This window comes from Engystomops pustulosus, chromosome 5, assembly GCF_040894005.1.
Source record: "Engystomops pustulosus chromosome 5, aEngPut4.maternal, whole genome shotgun sequence".
Lineage (NCBI taxonomy): Eukaryota > Metazoa > Chordata > Amphibia > Anura > Leptodactylidae > Engystomops > Engystomops pustulosus.
The window spans coordinates 91,138,692-91,162,693 of record NC_092415.1 but is presented as its reverse complement, the minus strand read 5'-3'; the positions used below and the strand labels follow the sequence as shown (position 1 = coordinate 91,162,693).

At 39.9% G+C, this 24,002-nt stretch overlaps 1 protein-coding gene across 6 annotated transcripts in view; it reads left to right on the top strand.

Annotated features, from left to right (window-relative positions):
* Positions 1-24,002, top strand: part of KIF13A (kinesin family member 13A) — a 187,589-nt gene that overhangs the window by 149,987 nt on the left and 13,600 nt on the right. For 4 of the 6 annotated variants that reach the window (XM_072152653.1, XM_072152655.1, XM_072152657.1 and 1 more), the window contains exons 25-37: positions 3-149; positions 1,593-1,634; positions 3,188-3,287; positions 4,915-5,041; positions 5,767-5,822; positions 7,039-7,163; positions 9,335-9,511; positions 9,728-9,820; positions 9,940-10,096; positions 16,574-16,647; positions 19,423-19,470; positions 21,278-21,389; positions 22,149-22,300. In XM_072152653.1, coding sequence (XP_072008754.1) covers positions 3-149; positions 1,593-1,634; positions 3,188-3,287; positions 4,915-5,041; positions 5,767-5,822; positions 7,039-7,163; positions 9,335-9,511; positions 9,728-9,820; positions 9,940-10,096; positions 16,574-16,647; positions 19,423-19,470; positions 21,278-21,389; positions 22,149-22,300 — 1,410 coding nt within the window. The remainder of the gene's footprint in view (positions 1-2; positions 150-1,592; positions 1,635-3,187; positions 3,288-4,914; positions 5,042-5,766; positions 5,823-7,038; positions 7,164-9,334; positions 9,512-9,727; positions 9,821-9,939; positions 10,097-16,573; positions 16,648-19,422; positions 19,471-21,277; positions 21,390-22,148; positions 22,301-24,002) is intronic. The other 2 variants (XM_072152654.1, XM_072152659.1) reach the window with 1 other exon arrangement.

Here is a 24,002-nt window from a genome sequence, read left to right as displayed (position 1 = left end):
AGGGTCATTCTCGAAGAATCCAGGTGACGGTAAAACCTGTGCAGAATTCTGGTACATTACCTCTTATGGTTGAGGCAATCCTTTCAGTCTCAATTGGCTGCATCACTGCCCGATCAACTAAGCTGCAGAGAGGATTGGATAGTTATCAGGTAACTAGTCTGTGATTAAACTGTAAAAGTGTCAGAAGTTTTATAAAACTGAAGGTATGTCACATAATGTGCGACTGTGAGATATATGTTCTTGTAAACATGCCAAACAGTAGCAACAGATTATGTAGACCTAAGGAGGATATGTTACAGAGAAGCTAAACTTTAGAAGCATTTTTTATGTAATAATAGTAATTTATCAATTTACTTTTATTAGGGAAATCAGCTTCTGTGTGCCTTGTTTCTGCCAGGCCAGTGGAGTCGGAGTTGGTGAAAATTTTGTGGAAAATGACTGACTCCAACTCCACAAACATATAATAAATTATAAACATTTTGAAATTTCCTTTAAATGTCTGTTCTATCCTTGCTATAGAGATTTAGGCCATGGGCGAGCAACATTTATTGGCCCAAGGGCCGTACTGTCAGACTGCTCAATTTTAAAGGGCCTCATCAGTAACGTGTACTCTAGATTCACAAACAATAACATTACAGCACAAAATGGCAACACATCAATTATAAATACCACAGTACAGCAAAAAATTCCACACCAGAAACCAAATACTGCGTTCAGAGCAGACCACAGGTTAGATAATAGTACAGTTATGGAAATGCTCATTGGACTCTTACTGATTAGCAGGGTGCAGACTGAAACTCAGACCACTGGCCTGTCATCATGGCTTGTGCAACCCTGATCCCCCTTTTAGTTGAGATGAATGTGTGCTGCACTTTACGTACATGCTCAGGAGCGAAGCTCCTCTGCTATAAATAATAGGTATAAGGCACTGGAAAGTAAAGTTTCCTATTTATCTCAAGCACTGCTAGAGTGACCAAAAAACTGGGCTGTGGAGTTGGAGTCGTAGAGTTGATGACCATTTTGGTGGAATTGGATCTGAAGTTCAGGAAACCGAGGAGTCAGTGTTGAATTCAGAGGTTTGGCTAACCATCTCCACAGCCTGGTTTCTGCATCTTTCTCCTGCAGTGAGCAGTGTTTGTGAAACTGGTTTCAAGTCCATCGACTTCAGACACATAAGAATCAGCTCACAGCCATCCGGCATGTTCATGAGGGGCGGTCCAAGGCGCTGCTTTTCCCTGGTCCATCCCTCCCATGCCATAGGCCGGTGGTGACGGCCAGGCTCCGTGCGGCAGTCACCGCCTCCATGGACCGCACCCTCATGAATACTGAGTTATGAGGGTATGGCAGTGCAGTGTTCACTAGCTTTATCGGAAGGTTAAAATAAATATAGCAGTTTAACACTGCTAATAATGGGGTAGTGCTAGGACTGCTACTTTTGTAAGCAGCTCTGAGAGTGTTTTTTTAGGGTGACAGGTCCTGTTAAATACATTTTCCCTCTTTCTAAATGTTTTTTTCTACTGCTTGTAGTGTTTTATTACTATGTAATGTTAGCCTTGCATGTCCTGTTTACATCATGTATTCTCTCCTACCAGAAAGAGGATGATGTTGGTGGTGATGATATGGATAGTTACCAGGTATTATTACAGAGGCTGCTTCCAATCCCGACACAATTCTGCTCTGCACTACAACTTGGAAAGAGCCTGGGAAATAATATTATGGGAAGGGGGTGGGAAAGGCTTATCAAGCTGGAAAGGAAAAGCTTAAAAAAATCACTCCTTATTGCCATCACTGAACAATCACCTAAAATGCTTACAGACCAGATACTACGTATAACGCTATCTAACATACTTACACATATCCACACACACACAATAGGCGTAGAGGTGGTATTACAAACAAAACCATCAAACATATTAATATGATATACCGTAATACATATAGGATTTCCTGATAAGAGTTCAAATATAATGATAAAAAATAAAAAAGTCAAATGTACCCCAAAATATTACCAATTAATGTTATTTTGTCCTGCAAAAAATAGGCCTTTATAATTCTCTCTTGATTGAGAAATATAAAAGGGAAAACTTACTAATGAGTTCTTTAAAAAGTGGGGGGTTATTTTGTTAAAAGTAGGATCAGCATGGACTAGCCATGCCCATGAGCCCATAAAAAGTAATGGGGCCATGTGCTAGCCGCTAAAGAAATGTCTACCACATGGCTATTATGCTTTCGTGTGCATTAGGCATAGACATATATAACAGGAAACTGGATGAAAAAATAATATGGAATAGCAAAACATGGTATACATAGTCATAGTAGAAACATCCGATATTGATAAGATGTTATTTTAGTAACATGGACAAAACGACTAATAGTAATCTGCTCATTCACAATTGCACTAACATATGGCTTACTACATAATGATGCATTCTTCCATTACTACCCAACACCAGTGAGCACAAGGCATGATGCATGATTGGGATTAATATGCATGGAAACAAGTATTCACTCATGGACCTGCTGATAATTTTTCGCAAGCAGCTGTGCGCAGGACTAATGGTGGAATTGTATTCATCTTTTTTTTTTTTATACCTAAGGGTGATGCCACACATGGCGTTTTTGGTCCGTTTTTAAGCATGTGTTTTCAGTCCATTTAAAAACGCACACGTCTTTAAAACGCATCCGTTCTTGACCGTTTTTCCCAATTATCTTAATAGATAAACAGGTTGTAAGCAGCCAAACCCATGGTAAATGGTCAAAAAAACTGAGGCGTTTTAAAAAACAAACTGAAAATGCATGCTTAAAAACGGACCAAAAACGCCATGTGTGGCATCACCCTTAAGGAAATAGCTGGCTATTCCTACTCCCAGCTTTTGTCATTAAACATGTTTTATGTTGTATCACCATGATCTGGCCCATTTTCTGTTTCTATGAAGTAGTCAATCATAAGTAGTCACTAAGGCGCATCAATTTTTATTATTCTTTAAAAAAAATTATAACTTTGTGAGTTCATTTAAACATACTTTTTTTTTAAAATCCCTTTTCCTATTGTTATTAAAACAACAACATAAAACTGTTTAATGCTGCCAATCCTTAATTTTCACTTAATTCACGCAACAGGATATCAAATAGTAAGCGAAGGTCAAAGTGTTTTAATATATACATATCTTTTGTTTGTTTGAACTAGGAGGAGGATTTGAACTGCGTCCGAGAAAGGTGGTCAGATGCACTGATAAAACGCAAAGAGTACCTGGATGAGCATATTCAGAAAATCATCAATAAACAAGGTATACGGTTATATGTTTAGAAATCATTGTTGGATGGATTATAAGTTTTATTTATATTTTTTGTATTTTATTTATTTTTTAAATGTCTCCATATATGTAAGCTATTGAATACACAGAATTCATAAAGGAATTCATAAAATTCTCATGCTTTAGTGTACTTGTGTGCTTTTCCTTCTGCTACTTTAGTTTGTTCAGTCAGAAACAACTACCCCCTTCAGTTGACATCCTTCATGGCTAGTTAAACTGCCCATCCAAGATGACTCGGTACGAGAACTGTCTCTGGTGATACAGGAAGCAAACAGTTCAGCTTTCATTTTTCAGGAGACCTAATAGCGCTGCTTTAGGAATGTGGTCCATAACAGCCATTTCTCATACCTTTAGATATGTGGATGACTGCATTTCTGATCTTCTGCTGAATCATACATACTTGTCAGAAAAAAGAATTCATGAGGAGACCTTAAAGGAAATCTACCATTTGTATTCGTGCATTGTGAACCAAACATATCTTGCGAATGCTGTAGCGACGCTGATGCAGAAACATATCTTGTTTCATCCCTGATCTGAGTGGTTTTGCTCAAAAACTTATAAAATTCAGGACCTTGGGAAAGCTGGGTTGCATACTGGCTGCCATTCATAAACACATTACATGGAGCTGCCTACAGCATTCTCAAGGTATGTTTGGTTCACAATGCATGAAAACAAATGGTAAATTTCCTTTAAAAGAAATATACCATCAAAATCCATCATGATAAACCATGGACGCTTACTCATAGATCCAGTCACTGTGACTGGATCTTCTTATATTTGTTATCCATGGCCTCCTTTCTTCTAAGATCAACTTTTAAAATTATGCTAATGAACCAGAAGGGCATTAGGAGCTTTACCAGAGCCCTCCCATGCTTAAGTTTCACAGGCTGCAACACTGTCTCACCCTACTCCCTGCTCCCTCAGCACTTCGCTCCCTTATTCTGTCTGCTGGAATCGCACATCAGCAGAGGAAGTTTCAGCACTCAGTAGAAGGGGGCAAGTGTTCTTGTAACAGCCTGTGAACCTGCTGCACCTAAAGCAACCCCAGAGCCCATCTGGCTCATTAGCATAATTTTAAAAGTAGGTCATGGATAACAAATATAAGATAATTTACTCACTCACAGTACCTGGATCTATGATTACGTGTCCCTAGTTTATCATGCTAGATTTTGATGGTAGATTTCCTTCAAGATCTTAATCTTTATGGCACTCTAGAATGGAATTCTGTAGTACTGCATTTTAAGTAAAATCAGTGTTGATTTGATTACTCTTTGTTCAGTTGTGTCTTAGGAACGTCATAGAGGTCTAGGAATGGTAAAGGGGTTGAGGCTGGGTCTACATGTTTTGTTAACATTGCATCTACATTCTGTGTACATTTACATGCTATTAAGGTAAACAGAATGAATGTAAATGAAATGTTAACATGTTGTTAATACAAAGTTTACATAGTGCTCACATTATGTAAACGCAACCTGTGAAACCTCAGGTCTTAACACGCTCCTCTTTAATTGAAATGTAACAGTATCACTTTTATGTTGATCTTGAAAAGAACAGTGTTGTAGAGGGGCCTCCTATGAATACAATGGTGTGTTTTTTGCAGAAAAAACTGAGGATGATATTGAGAGAGAATCACGGCTGGTTGAGCAGTGGGTTGGACTAACAGAAGAGAGGAATGCAGTTCTAGTACCCGCTCCAGGGAGTGGCATTCCTGGAGCTCCAGCAAACTGGTATGTTTTCAGACACAGTCTTGATGTCTTACTTGGTGGATGCGAACAACCATCAGAGCTTCCGTCACAAATTCTGCTTTGTGGACATCTACCACCAGGTTCAAGGATTGTAAACCAAGCACACTGACATGCTGGTGTGTGCCACCTCTGGCACCCTTCTTTTACCTTCTTATGCCCTTGTTTAAAAAAAAAAAGCTTTAAAAATTATGCAAATGTTTTTTTAACCCTTTTTTCCTTAAAGATAGGGATATAAGAAGCTAAAAGAAGAGCATATCCTACCAGAGGGGGCACACACCGGTCAGTGTGCTTAGTTTACAATCCTTGACCCTTGTGGTAGATGTCCTTTAAAATCACAAACTAAAAAGTCCAGCATACAGATAACTGATCCATTACAGCCAATTGGATATTTTGGCCTCCATTGGCATTAATTTTGTCACAATGGTATCCCTATCCTTGTTTTGTTGTTCCTAAATGAAGCTGAACAGAAGTAAGTGATGGAAAATAGCCAAAAAAATAACAATGGTCCACATCCATTATCATTTATTTGGTCGACTTAACATGACCAGTTAGAGTATGGCCATGTAGTATGTATATGGAACAGTAAAACTAAAAAATAGTATGTGTCAAATTCTAAATTATGTATCTTTACTTCCTTCAATTTTGATTTGTTTGTTTTTTTAAATAAATGCTTTTTACAGCAATGATTGCTTTTGTCATTTCTACAGGACTCCCCCAGCTGGAATGGAGGCTCATATTCCAGTCCTCTTCCTAGATCTTAATGGTGAGATCATTTATTCTACCACTCTTTCTTCTTGCTATTAATAATAATAATTCCTTTATTTATATAGCGCATATAGATTACACAGTGCTGCACAGAGCTCGCCAAATCGGTCCTTGTCCCCAATGGGGCTCATAATCGAATCAATCTACCAGTATGTTTTGGAGTGTGGGAGGAAACCCACAAAACATGGAGAGAGCATACAAATTCTTTGCAGATGTTGACCCTGGGACATGAACCCAGGTCCGCATCTCTGCAAGGCTGTAATGCTAACCTCTAAGCCACTGTACTTTTCAACATTTCTTTTCTTATTTTTATTCCTGTAAGGGCTAAAACGTACCATGTCACAGATTGTGCAGTGGGTGTATTTCATGGACCAAACAGAGTGCAGAGGAAGGGACTCATAGTGATATTTATGATGCAAGGAGTCCCTCCTTCCACACAAAACAGAAGTGGGATTACAGTTTGGCACTGCTGTTCCTTGGGGAAGCAGGGACTCCTTGCATCATATATCAATATGAAGCTCAGAATCCTGATCTCAGCACCTTGGTCAGCCTGTGAAATCCCACCAGCCTGTTTCACAGGCCTACCAAGGATGTGTGTTTTATCCCAAAGAACCGAAAATTGAAAAGTGGTTATGGCTGCCTCTCCTTAGGGCAGTTGTTTGTTCAGTCATAATTGGGATTTATAGGCGTGCTTGGCTGTTTTTTTAATGTGTTTTTGTGACAGTTATGTCACTGTGTTAGCAAATTTTTATGACATTTGAGCAAATGCACTCAAACAGCCCTTGTTTGTCACTGTTTTTCGCATCAAATCTTGCAGGAATCTTGCAGGTGGTTTAGCACCTGATTTCACACATTGTACAGCAGATTCTGCAAGTTTTTATGAGATGTTTTATAAAAAGAGTTGCAATTCCCAAAAAAAGCCAAAAAGCCAGGTTTACTTATCGGATTGGAAGCAAAACAGACCCCAACTAAGCGCAAACAATTACTCCAAAAGCCAAAAATAGTAATAAACTAAAATAGTGTGTCATGCTGCACTAATGTATCTCATTAAAAACTAATTTTTCCAGGTGTGACGCAAAACAGATTTGCCATGGTTTGTATTAAAATCTAAAATATTTAATCTGATGGTAATCCAAGCCATTGAGTGACTGCATCTTTTTTACTTGCTTTTAGCTTTATTACAATTTTTATCCCTGTCCCATTTGTCTTTTAAGCTGATGACCTGAGTGCCAATGAACAGCTTGTGGGCTCACATGCAGCAGGTGTCAACTCTATATTACCAAAGGAGCATGGGAGTCAGTTTTACTACCTGCCCATCATCAAGCACAGCGATGAAGAGGTAACATACATATATCAGTGGGCAGCTTTTGTAACAAAACCAATGTGTGTATGTTCAACAAAAATGGTTTTCCTACTGTTATCTGATCTAATCCACACCATGGGGCAGATTTATCAGAAGTGTCTCAAAGGAAGAGAGTGCAAAGTTAGACAGACAGTATTATACCTCACTAGATTTGTCTAATGCTGAAGGATAAAGCTCGAATTGTTTAAGACAGTCTAGTTCTGCTTTGCACCTCCTATAAGCCAGTGCAGGAAATGCACCAATTTTTGTCTGATTTTTTAATTGCAACTTAGACCCAGGTCCGGCGCCAGCACTAGGCATACTTGGGCAAGTGCCAGGGCCCAAATACGGCTGTACATGATAGATCCATGGGTGTGAGGGGGGCTGTATCTTATTAATCCATAGGGGGTGAGGGAGGCTTTATATAAAATAACCATGAGGGGGATGATAGTTTGGGATGATAAACTAGGGAACATTTTAGGGAACAGGAGACTGTTTTAGTTTCTGAATTTCTATCGCTGCCATGAGGGGACTACTGAGGCTCTGTCGCCCAGGGGCCTACTGAAACCTGGAGCCAACTCTGCTTAGATTATGACCTTTATATGGTCAATGCACCCTTTCCTCAAGGCAACTTTTCATAGCATCAGTCTCAAAAGTATAGAAAAATGATATCCAAAAACATGTCACAAGCTTATGTAATGTATCATGCTAGGCATAAATTATCCATAATATCCATAATGTGATCCATTGCACAAGACATCATGACAAAACCAAGAGTACAGAGTCAACAAAGTTCTTACTGTTAAAATATTTAAGGCTTTGGCCATTGTACCTCTTGTTTTTTTTGTAATGTGTCTGCAAGTGTGTGTGTGGGGGGGGGGGCAAAGCATTAATGTTGGAAATACATACACATTCATATTGGTGCCAAAACTCAATTGTGTTTATATCCCCTTATTGGATATTGACAGAGATCACAATGGTCCACTACTAGTTTTAGTAGGTTCCTTTTAACTCTCACTAAAAGTGTTGCCCTAAAACACATTTTACAGGCATCTTTCTTTGTTACACAGCAAATTACATGTCTATTGTTACAGTAGTTTTAATACAGTCAGCAGTGGAGTGAAATACCTTTAAATAACATCACTTCTGTTCAATGTCAGACCCAGGCATAATCATTGATGTTCCTACAATAAATGATTAGATGCTTAGATCATAAATCACTTTCTATCTATGTCATGGGCCCATTTTTGTTAATAACTATATGCAGTTTGCCTCACTATCCTGCACAGTTCACCCGATTCATGAAGACCTGTGCATTTATGTTCACAGTATTGTGTTGCAGTGTGCATAGTGCAGCCGCAATACAGTACTGGCGGAAACACGTCATAAATACATGTGCAAGCATTTTGCCAGAATACTGGCGCAGGCTGCATAGTAAATGTGGGCCATGGAGTCAACACATTGCCCAATAAGAAGTAGGGCAAATCTGGTTATCCTATCACACCATAGTAGGACACACCCTCATCCCAAATTCCCAATCATGAGAAACACCTCCGAATCAGTCTAGTTACACATTGGTGGCAAGTAGTAGATTATTATTAATTTTCACCTTCTTACAGTCCCTTTGCCATAAGATTATTAGTAGCAAGCTTAGGCTGGGTCCACATCACCTTATTTGTATACGCTAAGCCTATACACCAAGAAAGCACCTGACGCATAGTTGTTGCCTCGTCTGGCCACTAAACATCTTTCCATTCTACAGCCTCTGTCTGAGCGTTGTCTCTGTCTGTCTGAGACAATGGACGGCTATGGGGAGCTGAAGCAGCATATTGCATCTTTCCCCTCAGCCCTGCCAAGCGATGTCGGGGGACCCGGTGATGTCACTGTCCGTATTAGGATAGTGATATCACTGTGGGAACACTGTTCATCGCCAGCAGCCAATTGCCACCTGTAGGCATACAGTGGGATATGTCTGTGCCATACGTTGTGAGGAAACGTCAGAATCCTCCTGATATGTCCTTACAACGTATGCAAAAAAACTAGGTGTGAACCCAGCCTTAGTCAGGTTTTGGCGACAATATACTGCCTTATTCGGATTTTCCTGCTCTTAATATGGCACAGTTGTCTTCATTTTTTACTAATTCAGTTTTGTGTTTTGTGGCTTATAGGTTTCTGCCACTGCTTCTTGGGACTCTGCAATCCATGACTCCTTGCACTTGAACAGGGTGACTCCCCAGAATGAGCGCATCTATCTCATTGTGAAGGTCACAGTACAGCTCAGTCATCCTGCTGCTATGGAGCTGGTTCTTCGGAAAAGAATTGCAGTTAATGTATATAATAAGCAGGTAAATTCATCACAGACCAATGTTTTCAAATTTTTTCTACAAAAGAAGAAAACTGGTCAACAGTCTAGAAAGCCAGTTATGTAGACCTCCATAAACTAACAAAGCTCAACATTCAGTTAAATGTTTAGCAGGGTGGCTAACTATAGGATATTGCCATATGTTTCATGAGCTGAACACTCTAATTTGTTAATGCAGACACTTTTTGTCTTTTTGCAGAGCTTTACACAGAGCTTGAAACGAAGGATGTCTACAAAGAATATATTATATGCCAGTGGAGTAAGCTATGAAATAGTGTCTAATATCCCAAAGGTAATTTCCTTGTGGCTTAAGCGATGTGTACAATATCTATAAAAAGCCTTTCTAGAAATAAGATATAGTTTATGATCGCACATTGAGAAACACCTGACTAGTCTTTTTCTAATTATAAGGCAACAGAAGAGCCTGAAGACCGAGAAACACTGGCCTTGATGGCAGCCCGGAGTGAGTACGAGGCAACCTCTGATGGTGAAACATACATTGAAAAGTATACACGGGGTGTTCTGCAGGTGGAAAACATTCTGAGTCTGGAGAGATTGAGGCAGGCAAGTATTCCCACTGGGGAGTTTTTGCCTTTAATAAATGTCAGTTAAGGTCTTTGGTGAATTGTGCGCCTTTTTGAGCAGACGTCACAAAAAAAACCCCAAAAAGTTGAAAACCACCTAAATCTGGCAGGTATGGATTTGTGACCTTTTTTGCAATATTTTATAAAAGGTCACCACCTTAACATCTAGAATTAGGTCATAACTCCAAGATCACTTCAGAAGACGAAACCTTGCAAATTACAAAGGGAGAATGTTTTAGGCGCAAATAAAGTTGCAAAAGTGCACATGTGCCACATAAAGTCGCAGAATAAGCCAAGCCAAAACAAAGGTACATTGCTTTCAAATGCAGACTAAGGCCTTGTTCTGTTTTTGCGCTCCCAAATTCTAAAGGCTGTAACTTTTTAATTTTTTAATTTATAGAGCCATATAAGGTTGTTTATATCTTTTGGACAAATTGAGATATATCTTTATGATATTATGTCTTATTAATGAAACTTTAAAAAAATATGCTCTGACACTGTAACTCTTTCATACTTGGCACAGAGTTGCGTAAGATGTCATGACAGGCTCACTTGGAGGTTGCTCCTATACACTCTAGGGACAGTAAGTTGTGAGAGATTTACCCCTCCCTATCAACCCTGAACCAGTGGTGTTCTGTACCTTTTAGGAGATGTCTCTCATCAGGTGGGGGAGGGCTGGAAGGGATGCTTTTTTCACTCGCCTGTCTCCCTTAGCTCCTGGATCCTTGGTGGCTGTCCCAGCATGGTCTCCTTTCAGCGGTTCCCAAGGACTAATGCAGGGGACTGGAGGTGTCGGGACTCAGAACAGCTCGGTGGCTTAGGCTCCCTGCTGATTCCTGCATCAAGTCAACCTTTTCTAAGGTTTTTAATAAAGGAACCATCAGCCCAGATAGTACACAGTTCAGTCCAGAGCCCTTCCCTTCAGGATAGAGTCCACAGCGGGAACTTACATCAAATTGATGGTAGAACTGATAGCCAATCTGGATAATATATTGTTAGTAGCCTATTCCAAGAACTGGGGGGAAAAAAATCAGCATCTGACTATGAATTTCCTAGAAATCTGGGGTGGATTATAAACATCCAAAAGTGAGATTTAAAAACAGAAACGGAAAAGAAATTCTGAGGACAGTGCTCTTTCCTTCCTTCTGACAAAGTGGGGAAATCAGCAGTTCAGACATTTCTTTAAAAAAGTAATTGCAGTATCCAAGCAGCCAGGAATCGTTTGGGCTTATTGACGTCTTGGATACAGAGCCTCATATGGTGTCAGAATCATACGAGTATGCTGCAGAGCTATATTCTGTCTGCATGGGACAAAAATCATCTTCATCTAGATTAGCGTTGATTCCACACAAAGTGAAGATAGGTATGTTATGGTGGAAACAAAAAACTTACATAAAAATGTATTCTGAAAACTTATACCAGTAGTAACTATTCAGATGGATGCTAGTCTTGTAGGTTGGGGACCGCCACCCCCAGTGTCAAATGTTCGAGGTCTTTGGAACAACAGGCCTTATTATGTAAAGAACCCCTTCTTTTGATCTTAAACAATAGGATTATCTTAGATATAAGGAACACAGTAATTCATTGTACCTCAATACAAGTAGAAAATGGGTGGAAAGACTCAATTTTGCTTATACAGTTCTCAGTGAAACATAAAAGAACTAAAGGCCTTAAAGGAAACCAACTGGCTCAAAAACATAAAAAAACCTATTAATACTCACCTCTGCTCCTCTTCACTCTGATCCCGAAACTGTTTATCACTAATCTTGACACACTGGGATCACCTAGAAAAGAAACATATAATTAGCAGCACGCAGCACGGGGACAACATGTCCAGTGCGCCAGGCTGCTAATTATGCACGCCCCTGCACCTCCCAGCATAGGAGAGCTGGGTGACGACGCGTTAGAGGCATGAATTCAAGCCACCCCTCCTTTCTGCCGATAACCTGCCTACATCTTATCACCCATCCACGGCAGTCGCTGCTTCCAGCTTTTTTTTATCTTTTTTTTTTGTATTTTTAGTAAAAATGTTTTCAATAACATAACAAGGACAGATTATGCATTGAAGTTTTCCAGTAATAAAACAAAGATTATCAGGCATGACTTTAACATTAAAGTTTTCCAGTGACGTAGTAAATTGCATCAGAGCCAACCTTAACATTAGGATAATCCAATTGACATTACAAAGTTTATCTAGCACATTTACCAGAAAAATTGAAGTAGTGACTACAAGCGATGTCCATACAGGCGGCTGGTAAATGACCCATAAGATAGCTAATTTCCATAGGCATTAGACCAAATGTCTTGGATTGGGTAATAATTACCATGTATTCATCATGTGCTCAAAATAAATCGGGATGAAATAAAACAAGCCAAAAATTCAAACAAGGGAAAGCACACATACAGGCAGCGATGACATTTAACACTGGGAAAGAAACAGAGGTTAAAAAGGGAGTTCATTCTCATCCTCGTCCCAGCTCCTCTGCCCAAAACCGGTCCCAAAGCTCCCAAGTTTTACGGAACAGTGGAACGCGATTGTTCAAGGAACCAGTCAGGGATTCCATACTACGAGTCTCCCTTACCCTAGAGTGGAGGGAGGAGCTTGCTTTTTCCAAAACTGCAAGATCAAACACCTTGCAGCCGTGAGGATGTGTAGACTCATTTGGGTAGCTGTCTTGGTCAAGTAGAATAAGGGGGAAAGTGTAATGTCTACCGTTATGACATCTTGGAGGAGAGCCCTCACCTCTTGCCAGAAAGGTTGTAGGTGTGGGCATGTCCAGAAAATATGCCCCCTGCTGAGCCACAACTCAGGCATATGTCTGGTGTGTCAGGAAACAACTTACATTAAGTAAAGACGGATACCACTGTAACATCAATTTGTACTGGTTTTCTTTGTGCGTTGTGCATAGGTTGTGCATAGGGAAGTCTTGGCTTCCCTTCGCCAAATCAGTCGCCAAGGTTTCTTGCGATATTGGTTCACCTACACTGCCTTCACACAGCCATATACTGGTGTGTAACAGGGTTATCTGCGTCTGGATGCAGTAGTATCATGTATATATAATAGATATATATTATATAGATCTATATTATAAAGATATAAGGCATGAGGTTTGAGTATATATTATATAGATCTATATTATATAGATATAAGGCATGAGGTATGAGTAGCAGTCTTGCAAATATGTTCAAACATAATGGGTATGGAGAGAGTCTCAGTACTATTCAAGGACTGCAGCTTGCGCATATAGTGGAGATTAGCTGAGGGAGAAAGGTGAAATTCGTCAAGTAGAGTGACAAAGGATAAGATCTTCCTATCTCGATAGTCTACAACAGTGATGGCGAACCTTTAAGAGGCGAGTTCCCAAACTGAACCCAAAAACCCCCATATTTATCGTGAGGTGCCAACCAAAAATTAAAGCAGTAACTTATTGCTCCCTGTTCATCAACTTTTATTTGCCTCCTGAGGACAGCAACACAGTAAAAAGATGGACATTTTTCATAATTTTAGCTTCTTTCCAGTGTCCCTCTGAACACAGAGAATCATGGGGCCATCAGGAGGTCCTCCAAAAATAATTCGGCCCTGTCTACTCATTCTCCCTATTTCTACAGTCCCAAGTAGCAAAGTAAGTAGCAAAATATGACTGAAAGCAGCATATTTTAAGTTGTTTGGAACTGGAGGAAGATTTTTTGATTCCTGTCTGGTGTGCTGGGGCGATGGCCAGGGTGCCCACAGAAAGGGCTCTGACTGCCACCTCTGGCAACCATGCCATAGGTTCGCCACCACTGGTCTACAATGTCCACAAATCTAAATAATCCCTTCTCATGCCAAGGCTTAATTTCCTGTCCAGTTCCTGCATGTTGCATAGAGTGGGTGTGTAAGACGGACTGCTTAGGAGAACACTGCGGCACCAAAGGAAATCTAGTAATAAAGGCTTTCCAAAGTTTTACTGTGAAAGAAATAGGGCCCAACAAGGGGCTGGGCAATGGGAGTGAATCTTTAGACCGGATGTAAGAGTTAGGGTGAAAAGTAGTCAGCCACAGTTTCTAAATTTCCATCCATTTAGAAAACGTCTACAGAGTGGACCAGGCCAGTATGCGCCGCAAGTGGGTCGCCCAATAATACCTGGTTATATCTGGTACCGATAGCCCCCCTGGATTTATGGAGATCCTGTGTCTCCTCTTGGCCCATATAAAGTGTAGAATGGACGCTTACTGAGACCTCAGGACCACCAGTGGCACTGACACCAGCATTGTTTCGAAAAGGTAGAGCAGCTTAGGTAAGTAATTTTTACCGCCGTTATCATGCCAAAGAGGGTCAAAGGAAGGCTATTCCAGCTGCTTCCTGCTTTCAGCCAACTCACCGTCCTCCTTCGTTGTTGCACTAGTTCTCGCGCATGCACAGTGAACCATCTTCTCCGCTCCAGCCCTGTGCGTACCCAGGCAGAGAAAGAGGCGTACTATAAGTGAATTCTACAAGCTTGTAAATGTATCTAAACCACAGACTATCAGAGCACATTCTACCAGAGCGATTGCAGCATCATGTACATAGAATAGAGGTCGGCACATTTGTTGGGCAGCCACAAGGGCCAGTCCTTTACACAGTCGTCTCTCCCTAAGTAATAATTTGGTAAATTGCCAGGTGAGACTGTCATGAGGGACGCAATGTAAAAAATGAATTAGACTTACCTGTAATTCGGTTTCCATAAATCCGCCATGAGAGCCCGATATTTATCTCTTCTCTTTTTTCTTCTTTTATGGTGATGGTAGATAGATTCAACCTCTCCAGGTAGACACTGTTGAGGGATTGCTAGGGAGGGGTCTCTAATTTCTCACAACTACCTGTCCATACAGTGTATAGGACTAACCCTTAGATGGCGCTGTCACGGTGAACTTATGGAAACCATAATTACCAGTAAGTTAATAAAAAAAAAATTAAAAAATGTCTATATAGTGGAAATGTGGATTTTTTTTTTAAATGCCATTCACTATATTAAATAATTATTATTGTATTTTGATTAACCCCTTAACAACGCAGGGTTTTTTTGCTCATTTCTTGCTCCCCACCTTCAAAAATATATAACTTTTAAATTTTTCAATATACAGAGCTGTGTGAGGGCTTATTTTGTGCCTGAGAAATTTTACTTCTCCGTGGCACTATTTATAATTTCATGCCGTGTACTGGGAAGCTGGAAAAATATTCCAAATATAGAAAAATTGGAAAACAAAGCGTGTTTGTGGCACATTCTTGTGGGCTCAGTTTTTACGACTTTCACCGTGCGCTACAAACAACACCTCTATTTTATTCTTTGGTTCGATACAATTATGATATTGCGTTTTAATACATTTTCAAAAGTTAAACAAATGTGTACAAAAAAGAAAGAAAAGTTGCCATTTTGTGATGCTAATAACTTTTTCATACTTACGTGAATGGAACTGTGTTAGGAATCATTTTTTGCAAAATGAGCCGACGTTTTCATTGCTACTATTTTGAGGACTGTGCAACAGTCACTTTTTATTCCATTTTTATGTGATGTAAAATGGTATAAAAGTCACATTTCGGACATTTGGGAGCTATTTTCCGTTATGGGGGTCAACGCCGACCATTACCATTTTTATATTTTGATAGTTCCAGCATTTTGGGACGCAGTGACACCTAGTGTGTGTGTGTGTGATTTTTACTGTTTATTACATTTCATATGCGTTCTAGGGAAACGGGGGAAACTGAAAACTGAATAAAAATATGTAATTATGGTGTTTTCTAGAGGTGTTATGCCACAAGAATTTTTTTGTGTAGCCATTTCATGTTGCCATGTGCAGGAGGTATAAGACATTTTTTAGAAGAATATCTATATAACAGCTATTAAGAGAGAATTCAACCCTGTCCTATTGGATTTGTGCAACACAAATAAAATCTCTTAAAGGAAACCTACCATGAGGAACCTACCATCAGAAGTAGATCTGATTTTAGATTCCTCCTGCCTGCCTCTGCCCTAATCTGAAATTTAAGAATCCTGGAACCCAACCTAACTTTTTTTTTAGTAATATGTAAATTAGCTGCAGAGGCTACTGGGGCGTGTACTAGCCTGGCCGGGCATTGGGAGCTAAGGCTACTCCATGTCCAGTAGCCTTTGCAGCTAATTTACATATTACTAAAATACATTTTTTAACGAATTAGGTTATGTTCCAGGGTTATAAAATTACAGATTAGGGCATAGGCAGGCAAAGGGAATCTACCATCAGATCTACTTCTGAAGGTATATTTCTCATGGTAGGTTTCCTTTAAGCTTTTGTTAGTTAAGGTGCTTCCTATGCACTGCCTAAAACATGGAGCCACATTAGGTCTTACTCGTGTCTCTTTGAACCAATATCTGCTCAGAAAATTTCTATGGTATAATACATCTACTATACTAGTACAGTTAATTTGCAATACATGTGTCTTTTTAATCTCTGCTTTTAGGCAGTTACAGTAAAAGAAGCTATTTCTAACAAAACTAAGCACATTCGAAGGAGCCTCAGCACCCCCAATATGCATAATGTAAGTATTACACAAAAGTTGCCGTTATCGGACAAATATTAACCTTTCCATGATAAATTTTTGACGTTCTGCTAAATGACAATATCTCTGGAAAAGCTTTACATATCATAACAAATTTTACTTTGTTTTTTTTTCCATTCTAACTTGATGAAATCTAGTTTTATTTATCGCATATTTTTTTCTTTATAAAATTTGCCAATATGACTACAGAAAAATAAGTTTTTTTTGTCATTTTTCCGAATACAGTTTTTTAGTAGTAACCAAAATATGTTATAAATATGTACAGTATATCACCCTCTCCCAGGTTCAGCTACAGATGCAGAGACAGCATGTACTTCTGCAAAGTGAAAGTGAGAGTCTTTCTTGCAGCTTCTTCCATTGTGTTTGGACGCTTAACAGAACCAGAGATATCCGCTCTTAAAGTTACAATCATAAAGAAAATAAACATTTTTAGTACAGCATTAAGAGTGGATAGCTCTGGTTCTTTGAAGCATGCATACATAACCATTTGAATTTGGTCGCTGTCACAACGTTAATATACGTCTGTTCTGCACAGGGCATGTGCAAATAGGACGTATATAGCTGTATGGCAGTCCTGAAGGGGTTGAAAGAGATGAAAATAAAGATAACATTAATCTTTATATTGACAGGTTTGTCTGTCTTACTTTTGGACACGGTTGATAAATCTATCCCAATTAGGGACATATAGGACATATATCATACGCAGGTATATGATGTTGGCTCCTCATGTATCCGGTGGGCGGGCTCTGCCAGTGGACAATCCTACGCCAGGTCCTGCCTGAATGTTTACGGGCAGCAGTGTGTGTCTAGATGACGTGTCTAGATGTAAGAGACTTCAATTAAATGGGTTGTCCGCTTTTGTTTGTGCAAGGAAAAGTTAAACAATTTTCCAATATACTTTCTGTATCAATTGCTTGTGGTTTCCTAGATCTCTGATTGCTGTGCTTCTATAGAAAGCTTGTAAGTTTACTTCCAGTGGATATATTAGGGCACATTTACTTAGGGTCCGCACACCGCATTTCCATGGGGTTTCCCGACTATTTCATGCGACACAAATCGGGGGCGTGGCCGTCGGACAACCCGACTGAGTCAGACTAAGTGCAGGATTTAAAATTCAAATTGTGTAGCAAAACATGTACTTACATGCACCGGGAAGAAGAAGATGAACTCTGGCGGACCTCAGCAGGGAAGCGACAAATGCAGGATATCTGGCGTGTGATCTTAGTGAAACACGCCGGACTTCATCCTCGTCGGACATCGCACCTCGTGGATCATGACAGGGCCGGGCCAATAGGACTGGGCAAGTAAATGTGCCCCAATCTGTCCATGGTGTATGCTGGACATGCAAGTGCATGAACCATTATTATCACACAACTCCTATTACTCTCAGTTATAATAACGGCTCATGCACCTGAGTGTCCATCACATCACCATGGACAGATTCTATCCACTGGAAGTAAACTTTCTATAGAATGACAGCAAGCAGAGATCTAAAAAACCATGAGGAATTGATACAGAAAGAATTGTATAACTTTTCATTACACAAATAATATCAATTATTTACTGAAAGTGGCCAACACCCTTACTACTGAGGACAGTTTGGATACTGCTGCAGAAGTTAGAGAAGAATGTTTGTTTGAATTGTCAGGTTCTGTGACTTTGAACCTACATTTGAATGGCTTTTTAAATGGATTTCAAATACGTTTTTCTACATTTTTAATGGTAACACTGCAATGTATTGAAATTTTGGGATTAAACATTTTCATTTCAAGTAGCATAAATAAGCTATTTGTACACATTCATACAAATTAACTATAAATAGGCAAACTTATTTATACAATGAGTGGAAGGACACACACCTGAACCAAGAAAGTTTAGAGTCTGAAAGGAGGGAAAAGAAAATGTACATATATAACATATATTACATCATTAAAGGGGTATTCCCATCTGGGCATTTAAATTTCATTTAATTCATTTGTCATATGTAAACATTTCTTCAATTGGATGTTATAAAAAAAATGTTCCTGTGTGAAGATAAATGTAGCAACATAAATGTAGTCATGTTGTCCCTTAGAAACGAGATAGATTCCTCGGATACGACCACCTCACATTTTGGTAGCAGTGGCCAGATATCCGCTATAGAGCCCTGCCTGACCACATGGATTCAGCGTTCATTACCACAGGACGGCTGTGGGACATGCAGTAACTCCTCAGATATTTAATATTTAGAAACTTTTTGTTTCTTTGTGCAATCCCTCCAGCAGAGGTGGCCTTAGCTAAGGACAGTCTTGTTTCTAAGAGACCATATGACTACATATATGGGAAATTATCTTCATACAGGAACATTTTTTTTAATAACATCTAATTGCATGCCCAGATGAGAATACCCCTTTAAGTATAGTCACATATTATAAAGAATGCTAAGAAATGCTAGGAAAACTGTCATTATTTTTGTGTATATAATAGTTTTACTGGTAATGATATTTATCTTGGCCCTTAAAAGGAATCTACCACCAGGATCAGTGACTTTATGCAAATGAAACTGAGGGGCTCCAGGCACCATAAAAGTTAATGGAGCCTGGAGCCCCTCAGGCTCATTTGCATACATTCTTTAATCCTTGTGGTAGATGTCTTTTAAAGGTAAACATACATTATACCTTTTGTAAAAAAAACAGGAATATTAGATATCACTTCAATGTTTCATACTTTCCTGATGTCAGTAGTTTTAGTGTTTGCTATATATCTGATTTTCAGGTGTCGTCCAGTCGTCTAGATCTTGCTGGCTGTGATGAAGATGACAAGGTAATTTTTAAAATTTCTTTCTTAAAATATAGGAACAGATTTCTGGGGAAACCAGTGCATCTTCCCAATCAGTTACTGTTTGCAATACTAAATTAACCCTTAAAGGGGTTTTCCAGTGATGGGACTCCCACGAATCATGAAGATTAGAGCAGCTCGACCTGACGAAGAGTACGATGCTCGGCTATCTCCATCAGCGCCATAGAGATGAACGGAGCAGCCAGTGCATGCGTGACTGGCTGCTCCGGTCATCTCCAGCGCAACAGGGGTATAACTGACCCCCGTTCTCAAGAGCTGTGGGAGTCCTATCACTGAGCCCCCCACCAATCAGCAAGTTAGGCCCTATCTACAGGACTTCAGAGAAATAGAAGTCCCGGCACTCGTTGTCTTTTAATGCAAGTAGATTTATTAGCGCATCAGAACGAGTGCCGGGACTTCTATTTCTCTGAATTATATCGGCCTGGCCCAGACCCTGAGCAGCGAAGTACTGTCTACCTTTATTTGCTACAGGGAGATCAAAGCCGAGATGGCAGCTTTGGCAGCGGCATGTAAAGGGTTAACACCTGCGCTTAATGCCAGCAATGATTGCTGTTGTTAACGGTGTTTGCTGCAATGTGCTGGTCTGTAAAGAGAGGGTTCATCCCTTAAACCCTCTCCAAACACCCCTGGCTGCATGATGATGTACCATTACAGGCAGACTCTGGGATACATAGAAGATAGGTTCTGTAGGTGTGTTCTTAAGTTGAATTTGCATGTAAGTCGGAACCCTATATTTTATAATTGTAATACATTGTATTATAAATTGTAATAAAACAAATGTTTTTTGGTCTCTGTGACAATTGGATTTTAAAAATGTTGTGTTGTCATTAGAACCAGAATTAACAATAAAGCTTCATTGCAGACACCATTAATAACTGTATAACCCAAATAAGTTATGTCCTATAGAGGAGTACGGGTAGCTTCCCCCAATCTAACTTATCACACCCTAAAAAGTAGGGGAACTTACAAAATATATTTTTTTTATATATAAAAATCTCTTTATTTCATCAACAATAAAACATCTATTTAACAATTTATTTCAGCTTTAAAATGATCCCAAGATAGATTGAGGCTCAGGCAGCCCAGTTGTCGCAAGTCAAAGATACATTACATTGCATTGCAGTATCATATATTGGCATTCCCATCATTTAGATAAATTTTTCTTTCCATTGAAAAAGGTTCAATTTTAATTACCTTGCTACTGTGGCTGCCGTGCGCCCCTCGCCCCGACGCGCGTTTCGCCTATTGCTTCCTCAGGAGGCAAGAAAAATGTATCTAAATGATGGGAATGCCAATATATGATACTGCAATGCAATGTAATGTATCTTTGACTTGCGACAACTGGGCTGCCTGAGCCTCAATCTATCTTGGGATCATTTTAAAGCTGAAATAAATTGTTAAATAGATGTTTTATTGTTGATGAAATAAAGAGATTTTTATATATAAAAAAAATATATTTTGTAAGTTCCCCTACTTTTTAGGGTGTGACCATTAATAACTGGTATAGCTATCCTAGGGCTAAAGTACAGTAAATTACCAACATCCAGAGGTCCTTTTGTAACTAGGGGTGTTCTTAAGTAGGGGACCGCCTGTTCAACTATTACATACTATTAAAGTCAATGATGGTCAATGATGATAATGTGAATACAGAAATAATCTAAACAAGACAGATAGTAACCTATATGTTTCCCAAATTATGCCTGAAAACAGGAGTTAATACCCCCTGAGTCATTTTGCTTGCCAGTTGCTGATTTTAGTATGTTTTTACTAGGGATGGACAGAAAACCAACTCGATATCTCTGAATACTCCTCCAGCTACAAAGATATATCATTCCATGGAAGTCAGGTCAACGAATCGCCCAGAAGAAGAGACAGTGGTGGAGGTAGTATCAATTTTTAGTATATATAATAATGACAAACACTGCCACATATTACATTTAGACTAACAAGGAACTTTAAAATAGAATAGTCGCCAAACATACTGCGTATACTCGAGCATAAGCCGAGCTTTTCTGCACAAAAAATGGCTTATACTCAAGTCATAAAAAACAAAACAAAAAGTGTACTCAACTTCCGACGTTCCCCCAGGAGATGCAGTGGCTGCAGGATATATACTGGGGGAAGGGGGGGGGCAGCTGCAGGCTATATACTGGGGGTGGGCAGGGCTGCAGGCTATATACTGGGGGTGGGCAGGGCTTCAGGCTATATACTGGGGGACCGGGCTGCAGGCTATATACTACAGGGGGCTGGCAGGCTATATACTACAGGGGACTGAAAGGCTATATACTACAGAGGCTGACAGGCAGGCTATACACTACAGGGGGTGGCATTCTATACAATACAGGGGGGTTGCAGTCTATATACTGCAAGGGCTGGCAGGCTATATATTACAGGGGCTGGCTATATACTACTGGGGGCTGGCAGGCAATATACAGGAGGTAGGCTGTCTATATATTGGGAAACTGTCTTCAGTGCATTTTCCACCCTCAGCTTATACTCGAATCAATAGGTTTCCCCAGATTTTTGTTCAAATTGGGGGTCCTGGCTAATACTCGGGTCGGCTTATACTCGAGTATATACAGTACACTGTTATACTTTGTGAAGGCAATGAGACAATTAAAAAAATATCTTCCTTTTTGCAGGGGCAGCACCTGAAAGCCCACAAGCATTACCTTCAAGTCCATTCAAAACCTTTTCTCCTCACCAACCAAAATTTTTCAAGCCGTTAATGCCTGTGAGAGAAGAGCACAAAAGAAATGTTCCTGTTGAAACCCAGCCATTGCTTAGTCAAGAGGTATAATTTGTGCTGGTATCAGTATATAATACTAATCTGCTACTCATCTAATTAATAAAGGTGTACCTGCCAACCAAGTATGTACATGCCGATATAGAATTTTAGGGAGATTTACCGTGCGCTGGCTTATGATGAAACCCTGCCCGTCTGGCTGGCCTCCTGATGTATCTGGCGGGGCAGCTGCGCAAATGTACAAATCTACCCCAGTCCCTGTGTGACGTAGATTTGTGTTACTATCCTTCGACCATTAGGCTTGAACAGTCACAGGCTATATCAAGTGTGCTGGCCCACTTTGCTGCTATCTGCACCCCCTTTACTCCCCTCCACACCCTAAATGGCATGGAGATGGGGATAATATACAGACATACAAGTCCTGATAATTTTCCCCCTCTGTATGCATAGAGAAATCAGTAGCATAATCAACACCATGATGAACACATTGGGGCACATTTACTTACCTGTCCAACGGAGTTCACCGAAATTGCATTGTCTGACGATAATGCACTGCGTTGCAATTCACTAAGATCATCACTGATATACTGCATGTGCCGCTTCCCCGCTCAGGTCCACCGGAGTTGACCTTCTTCTTCTTGGTGCATGTAAGTGCATTGTCTTGCAATACAATTTGAAAGTTAAATACTGCGCTCAGTCCAAAACAGACGGATCGTCCAACGGCCGGCCCCCGAATTTGTGTCGCATGGATGCCAGCGCAGCTGCGGCAAAAAACGATCGCGTGCGACACAATGCCAGCGCAGACACCTGTTAAATACCTGTCAAAGCCGTGCAAGCAGCAAAAACAGCGAACAGTCCGACGAAAGTGCAATCCGTGACCCTTAGTAAATAAGCCCCATTATCCCCTTCGTGACTAATGGTCATTGATGCCTGAATGTTCAGGTCACGTACTACTAATGAATTTAAAGAGTATACCATGCACTTACTACATTTACTCAACATGTATTTATTACATATAATGTATATATTCAAAATGTCACATATGAGCTATTCCTTTAAAATATCCTTAGTAATGCTCAATATGCAATGTCTCTATATACTATATTACAAACACTCGGTTGCAACCTTGACCAATATTTGTCTCATATAATTCATTGTGTAAACAATATAAATGACCAAATATAAAATGACAAAATAAAACTGTGCATGCACGAAAACCCTACAATTATCATGAATATTGTATCACGGTAGTCCAGACCAGGTTATGGGACATTATTGAATAGCATATCAAATTGTTGTTCGCTAGTGTATAAAAATTACCACATGCTACTAATGGACTACTAATTTCTGCAGAGTTTGTTAAAGATGAACTATGCATTAAAGGGAACCTGTGGGGGTGATTTGGGACTCCAAGCCACTTACCGGCTCCTTATGGACAGGAGATTTAATGTTCAAAATCGCTCATTAGTTTTTCCCTCCATGCCTGCAAAGAAAAAACAAACTTTTCTAATGTCGTTGATTTGCCAAAAACCTCAGTTGGCCAATGTTCTTACTTTGTGGTCCAAATGACACATCCACTTTATTCTTTGCAGGGCCGGCTCCTGGTTTAAGTAGGGTCCCTTAGGAACCCCAGTGGGCCCCTTTTCAGAAAACTCACGTCCCGTTCCCCCTATAAACCATAGTGTTCCCCCACCCATAAGCCTTATTGTCTCCCCTACCATAAGGTTTATTTACAAGGACTGTCCTGAGA